This window comes from Lycium ferocissimum, chromosome 2, assembly GCF_029784015.1.
Source record: "Lycium ferocissimum isolate CSIRO_LF1 chromosome 2, AGI_CSIRO_Lferr_CH_V1, whole genome shotgun sequence".
Lineage (NCBI taxonomy): Eukaryota > Viridiplantae > Streptophyta > Magnoliopsida > Solanales > Solanaceae > Lycium > Lycium ferocissimum.
Window position 1 is genome coordinate 42778714 of NC_081343.1, and position 25588 is coordinate 42804301.

The window sequence follows — 25588 nt, forward strand, 5'->3', positions numbered from 1 at the left end:
TTTTATGTCTATAAGATAAAATACAACTTAAGAAATTCAAATTGCATATCCAAACATGATTTTAAATCATGATTTCATCTCATAGTTTCAAATCATGATTTCCAACCCCACCCAAAAACGGCTCCTTAGCATGATCATTAAAAAAACACTACTCTCTCCTAAAAGGTAAGAAATACTTTTACTAATTTATTCTAAGGTAACTCTTTAATGGATTCATGATTATGTAAAATTTCACCCATTTAAACAAGGATAAATTTGAAAGAAAAAAATTAACGTCTTCTTAATTTTTTAAAACACCATTTATTTTGAAACAAAATGAAAGGTAAAAACCAACACTTATGAAATGGAGGGAGTATACACCTACTTATTAAGGCTATATATATATAATTAAAAGATGTAACATATTTTAAGTAGTTAACTTATCTAGTAGCTAATAAAGGCACCAATATTTTTTAAAATTTTAGTCGGAAGTATTTAATCATATATTCAGATACGTAACAAGTCATAATTCGAGTATTTAAATGAAATTTAATGATAAGTTTAAGAGACTATCGAGGAATTAAGCCTATAGCTTAAAGGTCTATTTGTGCAAACTTATGTGAGACTCACATAAGCAGAGGCGGAGACACATTCATGAAAAGTGAGTAGTCCTGCCTAGGGGACTGACCAACTATGAATAGATCTTACTTATACTTATGGGTAAGAACATATATTAGTCCATATCAACTCTTATATGGGAAATCAAACAACTGTCTTCAAAATATTGTTACGAATTGCCTACATAAGCGTATTTCATAGTACACTTTTTAATGCAGTTTTAAAGAAACAATACACGCAAAATATCGTCAAGAATTTGCATACATAGATGGTGTACAGTTCACAGTACACTTTTTTGTCCGGTTTTAAAGAAACAATACACGTAAAAAAAACTGCGATCACAGATGTCATAACAAAACTTCATAAGAAACTCTCCTGCAAACTCTATAGAGATCGATTTAGGTCAAGCAAATTCGTGTTTTACTAGCAACCACAAGTTTCATGTTGGACGTAGTATTCATATGAAAGCTATGATCAAAGAGCCTTTTTATCTTTCAAAATAAATGCCTAAATTAACTTGCTGCCGCTACAACTCTGTTGGAAAGACCGGACTCCAGCTCTATACCTAGTTAACGTTTAACGAGAGAAGCTGTAAAACCTATACATATCGCCTGGAAGAAAGGCACTAGCAAAATTTGATTGATAAAAGATCACAAGGCCATCAACCCGAATAGCGTTTTACTGTTTCCTTAGACATGTACACCATTCCCGTTGCAATAAACCCCATCTAAAGATCCATTGGCAAGATTTGGTGCATTTCCATTTCGATGCAATTTTTCACCTGATGTACCATTGCTAAATCCATGAGTCTGTGCTCCACCTTTCTTCAAAAGAGATTCGAGCTGCCCACACGCTGCTGCTATAAGCCCTGTTCAGAGAAAATAAGAATCAGATCAGAAAGATCTTCATTCAAATAATTTCTTCAAATGAAATACCAATCTTTAGTTTTGAAGTTACCAGTAAAAAATACACCTTAACTGTCACTTTTTCCCAAGTTTCACACCCCAACTATCAGTTGTTCGTTTTTCCTACCTTTTAAAAAAAAAATGGTTTTATTACATAGTGGGCAGGGGAAATGGGAATGGGGATCATGAGGTGGGGAATCGAACCCTCACCAATGAGGTGAAAGTTCAGCTAGCCAACCAACTGAGCTACTAAGATCTCCCTTTTCCTACCTGAACTATCACCATCTATATATTTAAAAAAAAAAAAAAACTAGTTGAGTAAATGGCGATAGTTCAGGTAGGAAATGGAAACATCTAATAGTTGGCCTAGTCAGCTGCAAAATGTGTATACATAGGTGATAGTTGAGGTAGGAAAAGGGAACTCGCGAAAAAGTGGCAGTTCATGTGTTTTTAACCATTATCTCTTAGTTTTATGTCTACAAATTAAATTATCTAAGATGTACTCGCTGATTTTTCGGATCAACTAGAAGCCAGCCCACATAAAATGTGAAAATGTAAGTCCACATGTTAAAATGCTACTGCTACTTCCAATGCAAGCATGAATGTTCAGCTGGCTATGACAGAAGTTTAAAGCAGGAAGGAATACCTAAGAACACCGCAGACGGTTTTCCTGGCCTTGATTTAAATTCAGGATGAAATTGAACGCCAATAAAGTAAGGGTGATTGGGCAACTCAACAATCTGTAGGGGAAATAGAAAATTAAGCCAATAACAACACTACGAGTATCTATGATGATTTGATAATTCAATTATATAAAGGTTCACCTCCATGCGGCGACCACTTTCATCTTTGCCAGTGAAAGAAAGACCAGCATCTTCAAATTGCTGCACCATATCAGGATTCACCTACATAGCACAAGACCAGTTTTTAGCATGCGTCCCTACTAAAGATATCACATCTTATGGTCCACCTATAAATATACCAGTCCAACTAGATGTGCAATAGCTACCCCTAATTCCAATTTTTTAGAAAAAAAGAAGTGTTAAACCTCATATCTATGACGGTGCCTCTCATCTACAAAGCTCCGGTTGCCATATCTGAGAAAAGATATAGTTTAGCCACTAGGTAATATAAATAGGAGAAGTCCTCCAGAATGGCGTCACATCAAGATACAGCCAATGCAGTGAGGTTGGAGGAAAGTAAGTACTTACAGTTTTGCAGATTTAGAATCTATGACTTGAAAGTACGTTCTTCTTGATCCAAGACGCATGGTACCACCCATATGTGTTTTTGAGCCCTGTGAACATGTGGTTACAGATTAATACAGCTGGCAACTAAAATGAGACCTAAAAGACAGGAAATTCATAGAGGCAAATTCATGATGAAGTGGAAGTATCAAATCTTAACCTCCGGCATAAAAATTACACAAGGATTCTGAGTGTTGGGATCAAACTCTGTACTGTTCGCATTTTGCAACCCAAGAATGGATCTAGCATACTCGATAACAGCAATTTGCATGCCTAGACATATGCCAAGGAAAGGAATCCTGTTTTCACGGGCATATTTGGCCGCAAGTATTTTACCCTCCACACCTCTATCACCAAATCCTCCAGGAACTAGTACAGCATCCGCCCCCTATTAACAGATGACTTTGTCAGACTAAATCACAAGCATGCATGGAAGATTAAGTAGGGGTGCTAAAGAGTAAGTTTGGCTGTCATATAATGTTGAGAAATCAGACTATACGAACCTTAAGCAAATTCCAAGCACTTCTATAATTTTCAGGATTCTGCAATTGGAAATAACAGTCAGCTTTCGACATACAAGATACAAAGATACGAAACAAAGATGGACATAGAATACCTCTTTGGCAGTTTCACCTTCAAGGTCACTGGCTGGAACCCAATCTACAAAGAGTTTCCTGCGGCAAGCTACAGAGGAATGCACAAGAGCCTGATAGGAAAAGTAATATATCAAACAGATGGTTATTAACTCTAGGAGAGAAAAAAATATGTTTTTAAAATAAGTCAAAGGCTACAGCAATCGCCTAATAGGAGTAACGAGATCAAAATGAGAAGGGCATTAGAGCAGAGGATATACATTGATTATTCTGTGCTGGAAAGTGCTTGAGGGGCTAACCATATAACCCAACAACAATCACATGAGTAGATAAGTGCAAGTAAAAAAGTGCCAGTTGATCTATATTCGACTTGAGAGAAGTCTAGATGAGATATATCACCTTCAATACCGATAGATACGAATCTGAAAGTCCTGTGTACTTCCCCACCATGGCAACTCTAACCTGTATGGATGGCAAATTATGGAAGTTTTTATAAATAAGAAAGATAAACTCCAAAAGGAAAAGAAAATCAATATATATGTCCTGGGACCTACTGGCTCATGTAGCCTGTCACAAAGTTCAGTCCGAGATGCCCATTCTCCAAAGACAGGCTCCCGAGCAACTCTATGAAAAAACAAATATTTTACCATACACTAAATGTCACAAAATGGTGAAAAAGAAAACTGAAGATTGAAGACTACAGGCAATCAATGTACATAACAGAAATGAAAGACATTTGGAGTGGAGTTTATCAGGCTAACCCTTTAAGGTTCAAGACTTTCAGAATTGCTTCATGGGCCTTCTGATCCTGGTCCAACAAAGAAAAGTAATTTTACTTAAAACTCACAGTGAAAATTTATGCAAATACATCAAAATAAGAGTACCAACACTACTCACTCTTAAAATCAAAGGAACTCGCCAAATGTTCGAGGCATCGTAAAGACTGATGATGCTATCTAACTGGAAACCGAGGTACACATAACTTCATCATAAGAATTTGGTGGCAAATATAAGATTAAGGTGCATGAAAGATACAGATTACTAAAAAGAAACAATACCGGAACATGGCAGAAACGGGAAAGTTTCTCCTTCACACTATCCTCAAGTCCCTGAATAAGAAAATGCTTCAAAAGCTGAACTTGACAAACCTTAACACACACAGACACACACACACATATATATATGAGGGAGAGAGAGACCACTGTGCTACGGCAGGCTAAAATATTTGGAGTCAGTCCCAGGCTTCTCAAACCCCTTACGCTGTGTTGAGTTGGCTTTGTTTTCTGAATATTAAAAAGAGCTTAAGTACTCAACTTACTAGTTACTTTAATAGGAAAGATTAATGTAAATACACTTTGATTAGACGCTACCTGCTCACCAACTACATTCAAGACGGGCACAAGGCTGACATGTATCAAGCAAAAATTTCCATCACCTAAGAAGCAAAAAAAAATTGAAAGACGTTGAAAAGTAATAAGCTTAGCATTTGCATTTCCTAGGGCACAAAATTAATTGTGTGTGATGTCAAGAATTTTAAGTTGGTCTTGCAACCTTACCTACACGATATGAGAATTGTCCTAAAGCTTCAATAAATGGCATAGACTCAATATCTCCTGCACAAGGGTCAGTTACTTTGAGAAAACGGATCCACAAACAACTTATTGTACCCGCTATAAAACATCATTTGAGCATACCTATAGTTCCACCCAGTTCTATGACACAAACATCAGCTGGACTATCCTCTCCATCAACTGGTATAACAGCCACACGTTCAATCCACTCTTGAATGGCATCTGTAATGTGAGGGACAACCTAAACAAGTGGGCAGATAGTAAGAGCGTGACTAAAGGTAGATGAAAATGTACTCTGGAAGAGCGACAAACCTGAACAGTCTTCCCCAAGTAATCTCCTTTTCTCTCCTTATCAAGAACAGACTGAAAACAAAAATTCAAGCAGTATCTCAAGCTTAACATTTTCCGTTCATGGGATTTATAAATTTGATGAAACATGAATTGATAATCTCATAGGAAAAAATTTCTGATTGTTGACAACATACCTGGTATATTTTTCCAGTAGTTATATTGTTGTCACGTGTCAACTTAATATCCAGAAAACGCTCATAGTTACCAAGGTCTAGGTCCACCTGCAAAAGCAAAGAAAATAAAGATATGATCTTATTGGAATCAACACAAAAAATTCCACTTTATCGTTCCTGCATTTTAAATCGATAATTCTTTGTCTCTATATATATAGAAGTGACACAATGATAGTAATAAACGGAGCAACTTCCCACCAGATTTGTGAACTAGTGAAGTTTTGCCCTGAACAAAGAACAAGAGCTAAGGGCAACACAGCCATCAGAAAACTAAGTAACATGTTTAGCTTAAGTCTACAAAGTCCATACTGCAAGAAATTACATTAATAAGTTCAAAGTTTGAAGAACTTGTTCCGGGTCTGAACATCTCATCTCACCTCTACAGACATCTAGAGCGAAGATGAAACAAAATCTTATTTGCACGCAAATACTTAAGCTATATGAAAGATTCGTGGCTAACCTCTCCACCATCATCCAAGACAAATACTTCTCCGTGCTCGAATGGGGACATTGTTCCAGCATCGGTGTTTAAGTATGGATCTGAACGAAGGCAATCGAGTGAAAAAGGAGGACAGCTACATAGGCGGATAGTTAATATAACTTCATATCAAACAAACGAAAAAAGGCACATGCTTGTTAAAAATTATAAATAGCAAAAGAAAGGAAAAAATGCATTTCATAACTGCTATGAACCAATGGTTCAACAAGAAATGCATACACTTGTACCACCATTATAGTACAAAATAATCAATACACTTGGGAGTTGGGGGGTTTCTGATGAAGAAAATGCTTGGAAATTCAACTAACTTAGCATGGATACCAGAAAATAAAATACAGAAAGGCAATGTCCCCTAATACAACGAAAACTTTGTAAAGTTTCTTAGCTTCTCCTTTGCACAAACAGTAGTTCAAGTTTTAACCCGAAAAGTAAAAGGAAAGAAAATAAACTCTTCCCTCCAAAAATGTACACGGTGATGAAAGTGAGTTCCCATTACATACAAAAGACTCAAATTCTACAGTATTCCCTCTGTCGCTTCTCGAAAGTCAATTGGACTAATCTTTGGAGCTAAATTGAATTAGACTTATTTAATATTTTTTTTAAAATGGATATTCAAAAAATACTACTCCCTCTGTTTCAATTTGTTTGTCTTACTTTCCTTTTTAGTTCGTTTAAAAAAGAATGTCTCTTTCCTTTTTTGGCAATTCTTTAATTCCAACTTTCCACATGGCATGTTCGAGATTAAAGGGCATTTTGGTACATTACGCATGTCTTTAATTTATCACCACAAGATTCAAAAGTATTATTTACTTTCTTAAAGTCCGTACCAAGTCAAAACCACACAAACAAATTGAAACAGAGGAAGTATATACTAAGAAATAGAACAATAAAAAATAAAAAAAAATAAAAAAGACTCTACAGAAATAGACGTTTTGTCTCATAGATAAAAACACATCATATTCTTCTATAATAGAATGGTCAGCATACATAGAGGATTGACAAGAGAAAATCACTCTCTTAAAGTAAGAGAAAGAAAAGAATACCTCTTCTCTTTCATGACAACTCTTTAATTCCAACTTTCCACATGACATGTTCAGGGTTAAAAGGGCATTTTGGCACATTACTCATGCCTTTAATTTATGAGCACAAGATTCAAAAATATTCTTTACTTTTTTTAAACTCCGTGCCAAGTCAACAGACAAACAAATTGAAATGGAAGGAGTATAAATTGCGATTGATTCTCATATCAATATGGTGGGAAGAAAAAAACATGTTAAAATGTTGGACGAGAGAAAAAAACTGAGTTACAGGAAAAAGATAGTATAGAGAATGAGGAGAGACGAACCAATCTTAATAGAAGTAACACGAAGACCACATGACTTAAGAATAAGACCAATACTGCTAGCAGTGACTCCTTTACCGAGCCCACTAACCACTCCACCAGTCACCAACACATACTTCATCTCTCCTCAATCCTATCAGTATGAATCAATAAACACTATTTAGTAACTGTTCTTGCGAAAACAAAATGCAGAACCAGACAATATAAGTACATAGCTTACTTACTAGAGTGGATTTGAGATTAAGCGCTTAGCAACTTTGAGTCCAAAACTTAGGAGAGATTAATAAAAAGAGAATGAGGGAAGAAAGAATGGTAGGAGAAGGGATGATGGCGGAAAACTGTTAGGTATGAAATATGAAGCGATGGCGGCTTTATTAAATTTATGTGAGGGCGAAAGACTAGATTTCCCCTCCCCTAGGCCCCTATTCTCTTTCAAATACTCTAAAGTCTAAGTAAGCATTAAAATGTTACAAATATTATTTCTTAGCTTTCATTTATCGGAAAAGGATCAAAAATATTTTTAACATACGAAAAATGGCTCACAAATACCCCTTCTTTCACATTTTGGTCTGAAAATATCCTCTATCATTGTTTTTAGTGCAAAATAAACCATCTTTCCACGTTTTGATCTAAAAATACACTCAACCTTTGTTTGATTACTCTTTTTTTAACTAGGCACATCATTAAAAATTAAAAGAAACAGGGCAGTCGGTGCGCTAAGTTCTAACTATGTGCGGGGTTCGGGAAAGGGTCATATCACATGGGTCTATTATACGCAATCTACATTCTGCAATAGGTTGTTTCCATTGTTTGAACTCGCGACCTCCTAATTACGTAACAACAACTTTCAAGTTAAATCGAGGCTCACTTCAAAAAAACGATCGGTGCGCTAAACAAAAATTTAACAAGGTCCGAAGAAGGACCGGACCATTTGTTTTATTATATTAAGAGCAATATTGGAGAAAAATGCTTGATTTGCTAAAATAAATAGATAAAATGAAAAAATATTTTAATATGAGAGACTAATAAAAAAAAAGCGAAATGATAATATATATTAAAAATAGTTCAAGAATATCCTCGTGTTATTTTCAGGGATGTTCCTTAGCTCCAATTTAGCAAATTGGAATTGACAACATTTTTGCCTCTTGTTTAGTGGAGAATTTGAACTGATAAATCTATTGCTGTAATCACGCTCCTAAAGTTACTATGTCATTGTTTCATGTCAATTTTTTAAATTAAACAATTACTTAATATAGAAAGTAATATTCTTTTGAAGTAGTATTCCCAAAAATCAAATAAAATAAAGCGAACTAGAATACGCTAATTTCTCCAATTGTAAGGTAGAAAGACGTATAGGTAAGCCTTTTTATGACCGTATGAATCACTTTTCGTGACTAAAAAGAATAAGAGACATACCGCATATTAGAAATAGAAAATCTCTCTCGTTATCTTGAAAACGAATGTACCTGTACTAGTCGCTCTTTAAGATCAAACAAATAAAAGGACATCCGCTCAACATTCTTTAGGTGAAAAAGAAATATACAGTAACCCATTTCTTATTTCAAGGCAACAATTTCATGACTCATGAGTTGGTCTAGAATTTGAAATATCTAAAACAAAAAAGTGCATTATTTCAGCTACATGAATCCAGAAGAGCAATTCCGCAAATTTATACTGTAATACAGCTACACTAAAAGTTTATGCAAATCAAGGAGTAACTTGGTAAAGCGAGAGTTGTATTTGTTTTAGAGTGCTTCATGTAAAACATGTTTTGGGCAAGAGAGTAGGCAATAACCAAGCATAACTTTAAAGCAGATTGATCGTTTTGAGTCTATGGTTGCCTTTTGCACGTCAATTGATACTTGGCATACAGCATAAACAAATACAAATAATAGTACAGATATGCTTGATAACTTCACATTCCCAAGCTGAAGTACAACAATCAATTTAACTTAAACCAGTTAGCCTCCTATAGTAGCACATTTCCACAACAGGTGTAAGATCTCAGCTTTCTCGATATAAAACACAATCTCACCATCCTAGTAGAGTAAATGATTTGAGCAACTTTAGGCCTTTGAGCTCATAAAGTCCCAGATTTTCCGTCCTGTTGACAAGAATTCCAAATCAATCTACAACATAATTGGGAGCAACTACCAAGATCCTGTCATTTCTGGATGATGATTGCCTTCCACTATCCTCGCCTGCTTGTCTACCATCATCCACAACTATCAAATGGCCTTCTCTTCGTACCAAGCTCTGTCACAACATACATATGGTCCAAATAATCAGTTGAGCTTGAAAAAAAAAATACTCAAGACCATTTGTAATGCATATATATCTATAATAGCTTTCACCTCTATAATAGCTTTCACTTTTGTGACTTCAGCTGCTGCCTCTTCCATGGAGCTGTAGCTGTTCTTCTCGTTCTGCTGACTCACGTACCACTGTATAAGATCTTTCTGCCTCATTCCAGCTAACCCAGTCCCTGCGGGTGTTTAAATGGTTATGAGCATGCATTCCACATTCAACAAAAGAAAAATGTCTTGTGACTCGGATTATAACTGAATTCTCCCCTAGCAAATCGATGTTTTTCAAGCTTTTATTACTTGATCCTACTGGTCTTATTTGTTGTTTCCCTTTCAACGTTTTCCCCTTATATCATGTCACAGTGGTAATTTAAGTACCACGAACACTTCAAACAAGTATTTTACGACTTCAATTCAAGTTTTGCTAGAAACTCCAAACAAAACATTCTGTAAATTGTGTGCACACTGTTTTACCTTCTTGTGTTACAGTCTCTTCATGCTGCCTCAATCTGAGAATAAGAGCACGGGTGACTCTCTGGAAATATTCATCGGTGATGACTAGTTTCTTTCCTTGCTTGCTTGTAGTTCCAGCGTCATTTTCTACACATGGATAACAAAATCAAGATATAAGAATTCTCTGCATTATGAAAAGAAGATCCTAAAAAATAAATTCACATAACCAATTGAATATTGCATACCTGCATTACCAGATGCTGACTCAGTCGGAGCTCCAGTTGGTTGATTTTCCCCTTGACCAGCACCATTTTCAGTATCACCAACACTATCTTCGCGATTCTCATCTTGGAACTCAGATAGATCAATTTCACTAGACTCCACACTGCATAAAAAATGACTCATCCAGTTATCTACATTAATCGCATGTATATTTTGGTTCACAGACATTTAGTGCATACATCCAGTTTTACATCCATTTTACATTTCATTGCAAGGTGCTGTGCATTTCTTCATACCTGATTATCGATGTCTTTAACAATCTCTTTGCAATTCGTACATGACGTGGTTCCACCTATCCCAAAATACACAGTTGAGGGCACATATACAACGATTTCCTAAGTAACCAACATGAAAATTCAGCACTTCTCGCACCTGAAGATCCAAATGACTTCGAGCAATAGCCTCCGAAAGTCTGATCAACGCCTCCAGCTGTCTTACAGTCATGCGGTAGGCAACTCTACTCCCCGGAGCAGTATCACCTCGACGTAAAGCAACATATGAATCAACCAACAACTCTCTAGCTTCTGCAGATAGCTGGGCAATACAAAATTCTTTTCAATACAACAGCAAGAAGATAGCTGGATCTACTACAACCTTGACAGACAAAGGTGCGCATCACAGACCTTAGGTTTCAGTGTTTTCGCATACATTATGTATCGCTTCACTTGCGCAGTGCTAAAAGGAGGGTCAACTGGATTTTCCCGCTTTTGGTGAACTCTCACAATGTGATGAGCAATATTGTAGTCTGTGGTATCGTCAGGCTCGTCAATCATAACATATACCAGATCAAACCTTGAAAGGATGGCAGGAGGTAGAGCAACATTATACTGTACAAGCAAACACCATCATTAGACAAGTAGATATGACGAAACAAACCCAGCATCATGAAGTGTTAGTGGCAAGCACAATAGTAAGTCACCTTCAGAGGTTTGGTCTTATCATAGCGCCCACCAGTGGGATTGGCTGCAGCTAAAATTGAAGTTCGGGCATTCAATGTTGCTTGTATACCAGCTTTAGTTATACTTATTGTCTGCTGTTCCATTGCTTCATGAATGGCAACCTTAAAGATGGCAGACATCTCCAGTATCAGACCCGAACTTGCTAAAAAGTAAACAGAAGTGCTGAAGAAATGAGATGGCACGATGGGTAAATACCTGATCTCTAACATCCATCTTGTCAAATTCATCAATACAACAGATACCATTGTCTGCAAGCATTAGTGCACCAGCCTAAATAGCATAAAGCAGACTTATTAGGATATGGGATAAGATAATAAAAACAAGAAAAATGGAAAAAGAATTAACTCAACAGAGTTGTCTAGAGAGATTAACTCATTTACGGTTTTTTTTTTTTTTTTTGAGAAGGATAACTCATTTTCAGATTAATTTGCAAAAACTTCTTCCCCGCCCCACGCAAAAAAAAGATATTCACATTGATCAACTGCAGAGTGAAATAAATCAAAGTCTCATCACGCCAAAATCACAATCTAGATGAGCTTCATGGACTTGGAGCGCAGATAACATAGTCACATACTATTGGTTCCATGTCATCACAGCTGACATCTTTTTAAACTTCCCAATGCATCTAACTTATTTTATACTCTGTTCAATAAATTATCCAATTTTGTGACAAAAGTACAGAAAAAGATGCATACTACCTCAATACAGAATTCTCCAGTTTCTGGTTCTTTGGCCACTGTTGCTGTCAACCCAGCAGCAGACGAGGATTTCCCTGATGTATAGACAGATCGAGGAACCAGACCTGCTGTGTATCTAGGCAATAGATGAAGTAGCAGAAGTTAGTCATTTGTTGCTAGGAGACAAGTTGAAGAAATTAGAAAGAAGAGAAGAAAGCACACTTGAGGAACTGAGATTTTGCACAGCTAGGATCCCCAACAATGCAAACATTTATGTCCCCTCTTAAATTAATGCCTTCGTGAGTAATCTTGTGAACACCACCCAAAAGCATGAGCAGTATCGCCCTCTTGATATCTGGGTGACCAAAAACAGTTGGGGCAACACTCTCAACAAGCTTATTGAAAAAGTCAGGAGCTCTCCTCATCTGTTGGATGTCATCTAGCTCTTCGGCCTGCCAATAGAGTGATTGACCAAAACTGAGTCAGCTGAATATATCAAGACTTTGACAAGCACATTACTAAAAGAAAAGGAGCTTGCATACTGTGATGCAATTGTTACATATCAATGGATTATGGGAAATAGCCTCTTATTGGTACAAGGATAAGCTTCCCAATTGTGATTGCTTACATGAACCATAAAAAAACTGCTGAGCTATGTACACTGAAATATATGCCAGATACTCTAGTTATGTTTCTTGATTGATGAAAAATGAAAAAGACAAAAGAAAGTCCAACCATGAACTGTGGATTCTCATCGTCATCGACATCTCTCCTCCTATTTCTGATGTCATTGTCCCTTCGGCCATCACATATCTGGGAAAACAAGATGCATCCAATATCAGTATGTTAGATGTAGAGTAAAGAGTAGAAGGAGGTACTGCACTTCCAAACAACTAGTGTACTCTTACAACTTCAAATAGGTTCAATTTAAGGAATCAACAGGAGATGCCCCTTTATCAGGTCCCAGTCAGAAATAGAAGTTAACTAACTCCAAAGTGTCACTAACCTGAACCGAGTTGGCAATAAAGGCTAATCGATATGAGAGGTCCCTCACGCCCAAGGCCCGAAGACCCTTCACACCTTCTTGACCGCCAGTAGCATTCTTTCGCTGAGATGCATCTCGGCGACATTCAGCTCTCTCCCCGGGAGAGGCAAGTGCAAGTATGTCAGGTATCACCACAACTGTACCAGTAAATATGACCCTGCAACAGAAGCACACCAATGAGAATGAAACATATCCAAGTACAGTACTAGGTCACTCTACTGGTATAAAGTGATTGTACTTACGTGTCACCTGCCCTGGCTTGTTCCACGATGTCATGGCGTAGAATGACATCAAGTGATCTTGGAAGGGACCCCGCTGGTATCTCCTTGGAGGTCTCCTGCATTCGGACCCTCTGCCAGTCCGCAAATTTGCTCTCTTGTCTAAGTAATGCCCACCTTGCTTTGTTTTGACATGTTGCATTCATGCAAATTATGGGCTACAAAGACATACGAAAATAATATTAAAGAAAAGGTGATAAACATTCAAGAAACGTTAACGAGTAGCAAAAGTAGTAGACATTATGTATAGCTTTGTGGTGTTGTTAATTGTGAGCTTCTAAATTGTGGTATCGGATTATGACACAATAGTTTCTCTTCTTTAGCACAGTATGAGATTTGTTTCCATTATGCTTTGCATTAGGGAAAAAGAAAATAAATTCAACATCATTGAGAGCATTCCCAACTAACAAGGCAAAATACTAAGTAGCCATGAACCAACAGCAACAAAACTGACACCTTATTGACAGATAAATGAACAGGAAACCAAACCTCGGTATATTTGAATTGTTGTTCAACATTCTTGATCACAGTTCCACAGTCCAAGCATTTGAAGGTTCCTTGCAGAAGCTCTGGTCGGACCTCACTAGTACGAGTTACCACTCCAGTTACCGACACCAGTTTCCCTATCTCTGCAGTAGTCAATTCTCTCAATCTGATACCAATTACCCAAATTAGATAACAGCGACTAATTATAAGCACATAAAAAGGAGCAGGGTTTATATTGAAGTGAACCTCTTAATCAAGGGGAGATTGTAAAAGGCGACGTTGATGTCCTTGTTAGGATTATCATCTGTGATGAAAGTTGGCTTCAGTTCCATCACGAATCTCTTGCAAGCATTTTTCAGATAAGATTCGAATCTACAAATAAATTCAAAGTTTGAGCTTTTCTTCTTTGCGATACACGGTGAAAATGAAAAATCAAAAGAAATACGGGAAATTTTCATCTTTACAATACAGAGTGAAAAAAGAAATACGGGAAATTTTCAAAAATATACAGCTTTTGAAAATTATTGCGCCAAACAGCTCAATATACAATATTATACAACATTACACTTGGGGGAAAGCATTATACATAATGTATCAACCTAGTATAAAGTGTATAAAAGGTTAATACACAAATATGAGCTAAGTTGGGTAACAATTATACCTGGGGGAAAGCATTATACATAATGTATCAACCATGTATAAAGTGTATAAAAGGTGTTTATACACAAATATGAACTAAATCGGGTAACAAACTCAAAGTATCCGCTACATGGCTTAAATATTTTCAAAAATAGACATAAAGCGTAATTTTCCCAAAGAAAAATACCTGAGAAACTCATCAGAGATGGCCTTTTGGAGAATATCATTGAAGCGCATAACATGAGAGAAATCAATGAACATAGTGTTCGACTCATTAGGTCTCATGGCTTCAATTTCCGACTCGTAAAATGGCTCACGCGAGTTAGGATCCACTCGAAAACTGATTTTTTTTTTTTAAAAAAAATGTCAGATCCAGAAATAAAATAAAAATCTCAAAACAATTTTTTTGCCCTTTACCTTTTGAGGAATTCCAAGAAGATGTTCTCGACACGGACTGCTTTTTCGTCCACAAAGTAACCACCACCACCATAGCTGTCCATTTTTTTTAATTTTCTGATATCTTAAGAAGTGATCAAGAAACAAAATGGAAGTTTGAGAGAGAGACAAAATAGATATGGAGATGATGAGGGGTTTAGGCGGGAAAATGATATAGCGGCTGCTCTCGGGTTCCCGCCAAATTAATCCTACGTATCACATGGGCTTTTGGGCCCTTTTAGGTTTCTGAAGTCCAATTTAACGGGTCATTTCCACGATTATCCTTCGGAGGCACTGGTCTTTAATTTTTGTCCCTCAAATTGGTGGTCTTTAATTTTTGTCCTTCAGCTAATACCATGAGGTTTGGGGTTTGAATCCCGGCTCAGTCAAAAACAAAAATCTCAAGGTAGAGTTCCGTAGCAAAGTTAGGCCTCAGACAGAGTTTCAAGGTATATGCATAACTCTGTCTTGCGAATCCAAGCCTGTCTTGCGAAATTCTTTTTTTTTTTTTTTTTTTTTTTTTTTTTTTTTTTTTACACTGAGCTAGGGTTCGAATCCAGATGTAACACCTCGTATCTTAGAACTCATGTTAGACTCGTAACGTTAGAGTTTTAGAGAAAAATTTGAAAGTTTGTACGTATTACCAAAGTGGTTGACCAGCTTACTTCGGGCACCCGTAACTCCTTGATTAGTTGATAATTTGAGAAAACTTAAAACATGAAAGTTGTAGCCCTTTGGAATAGCTTTCCAACGGTATCTTATGGAGCTCAAACGGAGCTCTGTCCTAAGAGTTATGCCTGTTTTACTATCACTGGTCGGAGCAGAATTTTCAGATTTTGGGTTACGTTTTTAGCCTTTTCCTACTCGAATTGGGACTCCTTATTTTATAATTGTATGAAATAAAAACGTCCCTAACACTATTCTAAACCCTAAGAGACTATTCTTTTTCTCTCTACCTCCATCCCTAAAGAACCTAGGCACTTCAATCTTGCAAGAAACTCATTCTTGCAATCAAGAAAATCAAGAAACTTTCAAGAATTTAGTTTGGCAATCTAGTTTCCTAAGGTTTCCTCCAAGGTAAATATTTTAATGAAGAACCTTTGTATTCTACAAGATTTATCATTTATAAAGACTAGAATAAATCCATCCATCTTGTTATCCTATAAATATCAAGAGTTGTAAAAAGTTGGAGAAAACTTTAGTATTTTTCTGTTGAGTTTCATTCCGACCAGCCATATTAATTTGGTATTTTCCGATAATCTAACCGTTGGATCAAGCCCAAATTTTAACTGAGTGTTCATAACACAAAAGTCTAAAATATGAACGGTGGAGATTGGATTTGGACGTCCAGAACAGTACCCTTTGAGCCACGAACAGTAGCTACGAAAATCGGTGAAAATCCTCTCAAGGTTTCCAAATTCAAAGCTTTTGGAATTCTTCTTCAAAGATTCAGACTTTTCTTCAAGTTTTGGAGCGATTAAGGTATGTAGGGTTACTATCTACGTGTGGGAACATTGTTATTCTTCCCCACGCCTCATAATCCATAAATTATGACTCTCCATGAAAACTAGGGTTTTTACGCCATGCTCATGATAACCACAGGTCCATGTCTATGATTATACTAAGTATGAATTGTTATAATTCCATCATTGTGTTCTTAATATTTCTTTATGATTATTAAGAATCCGTCCGTAATCTATGAAAAACCCATATATCTTTCCGTAGGTTCTACACGCATGTTATGTTATGATAAACTATGATATTTTTTTTAGCAAAATACTAACTTTTACAAGTTCATGCAAGCAAGTTATGATTCATGAAAACCATGCAGTTATGATTTGTACAAGCAAGTTATGATTTGAAAAAGCAAAAGCCCAAGTTATGATTCATGAAAACCATGTACAAGCAAGTTATGTTTCATGATATACTACAAGGACAATCCAGCACTATTTTACATGTTCATGTTTTTTTGGGAGTTGACAGGGCTTGGATAGACCGAAACTACGTTTAGGATGAGGATTAATCCACTCATGTTCCGGATGATTCTATAATGACCGGATCCTTTCATATTTTATTTAATCGATGTGCACCCATGGATCGGTTATAAGTTATTGCTCTTCCTACTTATGATATTTTTACTCATGCTTTATATTATATATGTATTCATGTTCACTTTCTAACAGTTTCGGTTCACGTTCGATTCTTATCTTTATTACTTACGTCCCGTATTATTTCTTTCGGTTGCTTTATACCAAGACATTCAATGTCGACGTGACTTTAGTGGCTGCATTTCACGATGCGGTACGTATTTACGCCGCATACGCTCGGTAGGATTTGCTGGCTCGTTGGCGAGCCCCATCTCATTCGGGGTTTAGTTAGTTATCTTTAATTTATTAGTTATGCATCTTGTCGGACTCATGGTAGAATAGACTAGACAATTGTATGTTATGTCGACATTCGGAGTCGTTAAGCCATCTTTTGGCTCAATCCATGTTATTTTCGCATTTATGATTTAAACAAGTATTTCATTAAATTATTATGACATCTCACGTTTTATAAAGGCTCATCAGCATTCAATATTCCCCTCATGTTATGCCTCATGATGATTCGGCAATATGTAATAGGCAAGTGCGTGTTTCGAGTGCCATGGTTCGGGCGTGACAAAGCTGGTATCGAAGGGTTTTGTCTTAGGGATTTAGTGTCCGGTGGAGTCACTTTTATATGTGTGTGCGCGCCACACATATAAACGATTGACCACAAGACATTTAAGGTTGTCTCACTTCTTTCATCAGATCGTGCCGTAGCCGTGTTCCTAGAAATCACTCGAACTCAGGTGTTGTTTCCCATTCTACCGAGTACGCCTTGTGACACCAGAACCTCAGGGTATTAGGAAAAAAATTAAAGACCACTAATTCGAGGGACAAAAATTAAATACCGGTGCCTTTGAAGGACAATCCGCACAAAAAAAATGCAATTTAACCGGTAAAGCAAAGCCCAAAGGCACTCTCTTATCAATGGTAAAGTGCACATATAGTCAGTTTTAGGACTCCTATTTAAGTCATGACCAGTTAGAAAAAAATTCTAGTAATTTTCGTAACAACTTTAGATATATGTGACAGAAACTTTAGGCTTTTTGGTTTAATATTGTGGAATTATTGGGAAAAATTGGAGAACAAGGACAATCCAGGAGACATACATGACTTAACTTTAGAAATTTATGTATTTAGGCATATGTAATTAAACTTCAGCCAAATCCACTTCTCCTTATGTCGTCGAAGGATCCTACTTTCGAGTGTATTTATGTTTCTGATGTTACTAATAATATATGCGAGGAAAATTTCTTCAAGGGTTGCCAAAAAGTAAATCGGTATTGTACTTAGTTAAATAAGAGTTTTGATTCAAAATATTTTTTAACCCAAACTCCACTAGCGAGATTACACTAAGCATGTTGTTGTATTCAAGAATCTTTTTATTTATTGCACAAAATTTCACTATAATAAGAAATTTTACCAATCTTGGACTTGTAGATATTTTGATTTTGACGCCATGCCAACACCATTAATTGAGACAAAAACTCCCACCAATGGAAGAAATCAATGGAAAATAGTATTTGATTCCTAAGAACAGCAATTCACTTCTTTAACGAAAGAGGAGGAGGAAACATGCCTTTTGCCGTTGGTTAATATTGGCTTTCGGTTAAATGCTTTGTAAATATTAGATTTAGCTTAAACGGCAAGGTGAAAATGAGTTACGGGTGCAAATAATATCTTATCAATGGCAATATCTCCAAAAAAGACTGGGAAAGTCACTTTGTAGACTGGATTAAAACGTCTTGGATTTGCCCTTGCAATTAACTTAGCAACTCAACATGTCTAAAATATTGGAGAAATGTATATGAATTTACTCTTTAGTTTTGAATTTATATATAATATAAAGCTAGGCATAGACAAGGTGATGTGACACCTATCTATGGCTTCCTTTCCTATTTATCTTTTTTTCTCATTTTTTTGAAATTTTCTCTATTTTTCCATTTATGTGGTATAAATAATAATGTATTAACAAGTTCAAAAGTCACTTATTAATTTCTTCCTAATTAACATTTTTCTCTAAAGTATGAGCCATTTTGTAGTATTTGCTTGCATCTTAAATTACCATTATGTAGTTCTTCTTCTCTCCCACTTGCAGCATTTACTTGCCTATTAAAATTCCACTATTCACTTCCTCGAATGTAACTTTTAGACCCATTACTATAAATCCAACGAACATAAGTTGATTAGTGCATAACTGCTTGGCAAGCACCTCTTTTGTCCAATCTATGTAGTTATATATGAGTATATTTTCTTCTGAGTACAAATTTAAGTTTTTTTTTTTTTTTAGGTTAAAGTATGATTAGAATTAGCAAATGTGACTGAGCAATGCCAATTTCTACTATTTTGTCTTGCAGGTTCTAAAGCCTCTTGGATTCCCAGCAAAACCAGCATTTCTTCTATTCTATCAAGTGTATGTATTCCATCTTACAGTCGAAAAAGCATTGTGTGATTGTTTTCTCCATCATTTCTATCGGGTTGGCTAAATCAATATTTATATAGACGAACATGTATTTATAGATCAATATTGACAACTAATAACATTATTCAAGGAGTTGAAAGACTCAAGTAGCTTTGTTTAAATTTCTTTAATTGTTATATATTTATTTGATTGTAGTTGAGTACATATTTCTTTATGATCTATCCCAATTTTGTTATGATCAGCGAGACTAATCATTTAGAATTTTTTTTTTTGCTTAAATATGTTTCCTTTCTGTAATGTTAGTGGAATAGCAATATCAATGTAAAATAGAAATGAGATTTTTTTTGGTAAATGATAGTTTGTCAAATTTGGTGAATGAACTTTTTAGACTTTTACACACTATTTTCCTATTTTATTTGATGCACAACATTAAAATCAAGCTACCAAAAGATAAAAGGAAAAAAAAAGATTATCTTTTGCTTTCATCTTTTTCCTTCAACAACTAATTTTCAACTAATGTACTACGATGGATACCACATAAAGATTTTTCCTTCAACAACTAATTTTCAACTAATAGATTATCTTTTGCTTTCATCTTTTTCCTTCAACAACTAATTTTCAACTAATGTACTAAGATGGATACCACATAAAGATTTTTCAATTTTTTCTTTTTCTATTTCTAACTATTTGTTTATATTTTTAATTAATATGTATACTAATGTATGCGCGCTTTGTAAAATCTTTGAAACAATTTCGACACACTTCTCCTCCTTCAGCTAAAGCATGAGAACGATGACTAATACTAAATTAAAAAATGCAATACTTCGTGAATAACCTAATAAGTATTGCGATTCACTTTTTCGAAAAACCTCATGAATATTTATAGAAACCACAAGAGAATTGCACAAAATGAGAGGGTCCAGTGGGGGCAAAGAAAGAGAGTGGGACGGGGACGGGAAGGGATGTCAAAGAATAAACACAAGAAATTAAGATTTAATAACAATTTCGTTAACAATATGAAGCAAAAGAAATGCTAATACGTGTGAAAATCATTTGAATTGGCCAACTAAGTAATTATTTGCAAGTCTGCAACTATTTTATACCATTGATTCTTCTTTTGCATTTTCTTTTTCTGTTTTAGTTTGTTCATTCCTGCATATTTTTCACTTATATTATTTTTTTGTTTTGTCTAATATATTTGTTTTTATATACTCAAATTATGGAAGTTCAAAGGAGTTTTACATTAATAAGAAGCATCCCATAATATATGTCAACTAATTATAATATAAAAAATTAACCTTATGTTAGAGCTCTATTAAAGATTTAATGAAAAAACTAAGATATTTTGGATTGTACATGAGCAAATTCGACCTATTTTTCTAATTATTCCTCTTCTTTTAAAGAGACATATCTGGGGATGTAATCTGTGCTAGTAGTTGTATAGAATTAATGCATAGAAAGTGGATTATGCATTGAGTGAAATATTGGTAGGTCACAAAGAAAAGTAAACCATCAAGAATTATCGTGGGATGGATATGATTAATTCATCTTTAGCCAGGTTTACTGGATTTGAACTTTGAATATGAAATTTTATTTGGCGGGAAGTTCTTTAAATGAGCCTTATTATACAATACCGATTTAACTAAGGACCCGTTTGGCATAAGAATTTTTCACTTTTTTCCACAAAACGTTCACTTTATTTGAAAATCAATGTTTGGCCATGAAGTTATATTTGGAATTTGGAAAACACCTAAAAATATGTTTTCACTTTTTTCACTTTCAGTAGATTCAAACAACCAAATATTTTTTGCAAAAACTATAACCAAACAAAACTCCATCTTCAACTCCAACTTCAAAATTCCAAATAAAGTGAAAAATATTTGATTTTCATGGCCAAACGCCTACTTAATCTGAAGTCCAATACAAATATCAAACATCTAATTAAAAAAAAATAAAAAGATCATGAGGGGAAGAGAGACATTAGACATGTTCAGATGGATGAAACTGACAACTGCTGAAAAATGTGGGCTTTAAAATTGATCAGGAGAAAAACAACATAAAAATGGGGGCAATTTGCAGTATTGCCCTTCGCTGGGGGTGGTCTTTAATTTTTGTCCCTCAAATTGGTGGTCTTTAACTTTTACCCTTTGCTAAAAATACCTTGCTTTTGGGTTTGAACCCCCGTTCTTATGCGTTTCCACGCCCCTTTAAGACCCCAAAAAATGGACAAATTCCTTTTCTTAGGAACACATACAAGATTCGTCACTACAAAAAGGATAGTGGTAATCCTACCATTAACTACTTCATTTATGAATTTCATAGTAATAAAAATATACGTCCTACCGAGACAGAATTTGGAACTTGCTATCCTCTTGCCTAGCAGGCAAAGGTTTATCTCCAAGGAAAGGATGATTCATTCGGATCGACATGAGAGTCCAGCTACATTGCCAGAATCCATGTTGTATATTTGAAAGAGGTTGACCTCCTTGATTCTCTCATGGTACATTCCTCTTCCTGCCGAGCCCCCTTTCTCCTCGGTCCACAAAGACAAAATGCTTTTTGCCGTTTGTTAATATTGACTTTCGGTTAAATGCTTTGTAAATATTAGATTTAGCTTAAACGGCAAGGTGAAAATGGGCTACGGGTGCAAATAATATCTTATCGATGGCAATATCTCCAATTTTTTTTTGGCAAAGTCACTCTTCAGGCTTGATTAAAACGTCTTGTATTTGCCCTTGCAATTAACTGAGCAACTTAACATGTCTAAAATATTGGAGAAAAGTATATGAATTTACTCTTTAGTTTTGAATTATAATTTAAAATTAACCTTATGTTAGAGCTCTATTAAATATTTAATGAGAAAACTAAGATATTTCGGATTGTACATGAACGAATTCGACCCATTATCCTAATTATTCCTTTTAAAAGATATATATTTCAGCCCATTCACCAAAATAATACATTTTTTTGAAAATTTATAGAACTAGATGCATAGAAAGAGGACTATAGACATTATTTTATTCAAAAAATTCAGAAAGGCAAAAAAGTTAAACGTTAACGGTGTTGAAGGGTAAAAAAAAAAACGTTTTATGGTTAATACGAATTATTGTGAGGATAAAGAATACAAAATGATTGATTGATCTTTTACTCATAGTTACAAATTCAGGTTAAAACTTTGATTATGAAATTTTATTTGATGGGAAGTTAAATTTTAAAGAATTCTTCAAATTACGAATACAATATTGATGTAATTATAAAACTTTACCAACAATATTGATTACCCTTAAAAAAAGTATTTAGCCTTACAAAAAAAACGATTAGCCTTAAAAAAATTGATTAGGATTAAAAAAATATTGATTAAACTTATAAAAAAAAGTATTGATTAGCTAAATAAAGTTGTCTTTTCAATTTCAAAACAAAACCTGTAGTTGGGAAATTATATATTCTTTCAACATTTTGTTATACATTTTAAAGGGCAAGATGGTTAAGACCCAAATGAAATTAAAGATACAATGTCTTAAGTTTACAACAATAACTACTAGTAATTAATGCTTATATATCAAAGTCTTTTCATATATGAAAAAAGAATTTTCATATGTCGCTTAACAACATACTTCATAATTTGAAGTCAAAACAACACAAATTTGGTCTATCAAACATCGGAACTAAATTTGTAAAAAGGTCAAAATGGGGATGAATGAGAGACATCAGTTGTTCAGATGGATAAAGACTTAGTGAATGATATATACTGAATAAAATAAAGCTTTAAAATTGATGAGGATAAAATAAAGAACTTAAAAATGGCAGGAACATTGAAACCATTAATTAACCAAAATGCTAATCCATTAATCATAAAACTACTGGATGCAGCCCTTTCCACCGTTAACCTTTATTGTCCGTTGAATTTTTGAATAAAATAATGCATGCCGTTCTTTTGCGGAATACGTTTATTGTTTTGTAATTTTCAAACACTATATTGTTTTTGAATTGATGGAAATAAGGATCAAAAATTCCTTTTAAAGAGACATATCTGGGGATGTGCTTGTAGTTGTATAGAATTAAGGATGCATAGAAAGAGGACTATGCATTGAGTGAGATATAGGTTGGTCAGAAAGAAAATTAAACAATACGGGAAAAAAAAAAAAATTAAACAGTCAAGAATTATTGTGGGATCAATATGATTAATTCATCTTTACTTAGAGTTATCAAATTTGAACTTTGATTATGAAATTTTATTTGATGGGAAGTTTTTTAAATGAGCCTTATTATACAATACCAATTTAACTTAAGGACCCGATTGGCCATAAGAATTTTTTACTTTTTTCCGGAAAACGTTTTCACTTTAAATGAAAATTAAAGATTTGAAAAATTTCAAATAATATGTTGGAATGGAAAAAAGTCAAAAACATATTTTCACTTTTTTCACTTGACATTCAAATATTCTTAGCAAAAACTATAACCAAACACAACTCCATCTTCAACTTCAAAATTTCAAATAAAGTGAAAAATATTTGATTTTCATGGCCAAACGCCTACTTAATTTGAAGTCCAACACAAATATCAAACATCGGATAAAGAAAAAGGTCACGAGGGGAACAGAGACATCAGACATGTCCAGATGGATAAAACTGACAACTGCTGAAAAATGTGGGCTTTAAAATTGATAAGGAGAAAAAAACAGCTTACAAATGGCAGAAGGAGAAGACCAACGAACTAATCAATGCTAATCCACAACATAAAACTACCAGATGCAGCCGTTTCCATTTGGGCTAAAAGGATTTGCCCTCTTTTTTCTTTTTGTTTTGTAACCTTTCACACACTGACACTATCTTTAATTGATGGGAAAAGGATGAAAATATCCCTCTACTTTGTAAAAAAAAGGTTAAAAATATTCTCCGAACTAAATTTAGGTCAAAAATATCCCTTCCGTTATTAAACTTTTCAAACATACCCCTCTTTTAACAGAAATATCCAATCCCCCCAAATAACCATTTTTTTATCCGACCCAATAAAATATTAACCCCTAATCTATCAAACAATACCCAAACGTTCCCCAGGTGATATTAAGGTACTGAAAGCGGCTTCAAAGCATTTCAAGAAGAATGATTCCACATGTTATATTAATTTTTCGAAATGTTTGACTGGCAATAGTCTTCTGCGAAGTTCTACATATCCATAGTTTGTATGCTGCTGGATTCATTTTGGTGATTGGGGGGTTGGTGGGGGAGGAGGCAAGAGGATTTGGCTTGTTTCTTTGGATGTTTTACAAATTTAGTGTTTGTAATAACTTAATTTCCACTGAAGAGTGCATTTGTTGCCAAAAAACAAGTGTTCTCTCTCCTGTAATTTGAAGTTTGTTTAAATAATGTAAAGCAATTCTACTGTGATTGCTAGTAAAAGATGGAGCTTATTGGCTCTGCCCTGTAACAACAATATGATTTCTTAAATGCTTAGTTCTTGTGCTACTACAATTTATTAATGATAAGCCAAAAAAACTGAATCTGGGTGAACTATCAATTTATCAACTTTCTCCACAATCTATTCTTCAATTAGTTCTTACGTCTCTTTCATTTGAACACGATTGTAATAAGAATGTGAATTCTACTATATTCAAAGCTAAGTGGACCCAAAGTGGAGATAAACGTATCAATATGAAAGTTGAAAGTATAGAAAATTGTTTGGAATAAAAAATTGACTCTAAAGACTTTTAATTCTCACTTGACATTCATTATATTGGGAGTTGTTGATTGACGATTTTAACAACCATACTTCATAAATAACCCCCTGGGATTCAGTTTTTTAACATCAGGGATGGGAACGCTTGGGTATTGTTTGGTGGATTAGAGGTTAATATTTTATTGGGTTGGGTAAAAAAAAATGGTTATTTGGGGGGATTGGATATTTCTGTTAAAAGAGGGGTATGTTTGAAAAGTTTAATAACGAGAGGGGTATTTTTGATCCAAAATTAGTTCGGAGGATATTTTTAGCGCTTTTTCCAAAGTAGAGGGATATTTTTGACCCTTTTCCCTTAATTAATTTGTCTCTTCCCTCCTAACTTCTGCATGCTTCTAGGGCTGTTGGATTACAAACAGAGGCGGAGCTGCCCCTTTGGCGAAAAATTATACTACATAAATAAGGTTATTTTTTTTTTTTTTTTATATATATATAGTAGATGTTGAACTCCCTTCGCTTCTTTATATTTTTGAACCCCCTTGATAAAATTTCTGGCTCCGCCACTAAT

General features: G+C 34.9%; 2 protein-coding genes across 4 annotated transcripts; both read right to left on the reverse strand.

The window, feature by feature from the left end:
• Positions 1-942: 942 nt before the first annotated feature.
• Positions 943-7522, reverse strand: LOC132038401 (uncharacterized). Of its 3 annotated transcripts, none has more exons than XM_059429081.1 (22): positions 7503-7522; positions 7282-7411; positions 5898-5977; positions 5399-5485; positions 5226-5276; positions 5037-5154; positions 4899-4955; positions 4713-4777; positions 4542-4625; positions 4401-4451; positions 4240-4302; positions 4104-4150; positions 3897-3966; positions 3742-3804; positions 3366-3455; positions 3253-3291; positions 2910-3137; positions 2714-2799; positions 2551-2599; positions 2327-2407; positions 2149-2242; positions 943-1465 (listed from the first exon to the last, which is right to left on the reverse strand). In XM_059429081.1, exons 2-22 carry the CDS (start codon positions 7397-7399, stop codon positions 1287-1289), a joined length of 1800 nt encoding a protein of 599 aa, XP_059285064.1. In that variant the 5' UTR covers positions 7400-7411; positions 7503-7522; the 3' UTR covers positions 943-1286. The 3 variants fall into 3 exon arrangements, 2 of the variants coding, with proteins under 2 accessions (XP_059285064.1, XP_059285060.1); XM_059429077.1 differs by having other exon boundaries at positions 7499-7522; XR_009410160.1 differs by lacking the exons at positions 943-1465; positions 7503-7522 and having other exon boundaries at positions 2176-2242; positions 2485-2599; positions 7282-7476.
• A 1552-nt stretch (positions 7523-9074) lies between these two features.
• LOC132038415 (DNA replication licensing factor MCM6) lies at positions 9075-14986 on the reverse strand. The gene is made up of 18 exons (XM_059429088.1): positions 14821-14986; positions 14591-14743; positions 14011-14136; positions 13768-13930; positions 13243-13436; positions 12962-13157; positions 12691-12768; positions 12178-12407; positions 11977-12091; positions 11474-11548; positions 11239-11379; positions 10943-11146; positions 10692-10853; positions 10556-10611; positions 10283-10422; positions 10059-10184; positions 9633-9763; positions 9075-9534 (listed from the first exon to the last, which is right to left on the reverse strand). The coding sequence occupies exons 1-18, from the start codon at positions 14901-14903 to the stop codon at positions 9403-9405; spliced, it is 2505 nt and encodes an 834-aa protein (XP_059285071.1). The 5' UTR covers positions 14904-14986; the 3' UTR covers positions 9075-9402.
• Positions 14987-25588: the final 10602 nt, after the last annotated feature.

Excerpts from the sequence above, each read along its gene's own strand:
- LOC132038401 (XM_059429081.1), bottom strand. The coding sequence starts at position 7,399 with ATGAAGTATGTGTTGGTGACTGGTGGAGTGGTTAGTGGGCTCGGTAAA. Across the intron at positions 5,486-5,897 it reads TCTTGGATGATGGTGGAGAG|GTGGACCTAGACCTTGGTAA; the intron begins GTTAGCCACGAA and ends TTGCTTTTGCAG. Across the intron at positions 4,151-4,239 it reads GAGTTCCTTTGATTTTAAGA|GATCAGAAGGCCCATGAAGC; the intron begins GTGAGTAGTGTT and ends TTGTTGGACCAG.
- LOC132038415 (XM_059429088.1), bottom strand. The coding sequence starts at position 14,903 with ATGGACAGCTATGGTGGTGGTGGTTACTTTGTGGACGAAAAAGCAGTC. Across the intron at positions 12,769-12,961 it reads TTATTGCCAACTCGGTTCAG|ATATGTGATGGCCGAAGGGA; the intron begins GTTAGTGACACT and ends TTGTTTTCCCAG. Across the intron at positions 10,185-10,282 it reads GTCAGCATCTGGTAATGCAG|AAAATGACGCTGGAACTACA; the intron begins GTATGCAATATT and ends ATCCATGTGTAG.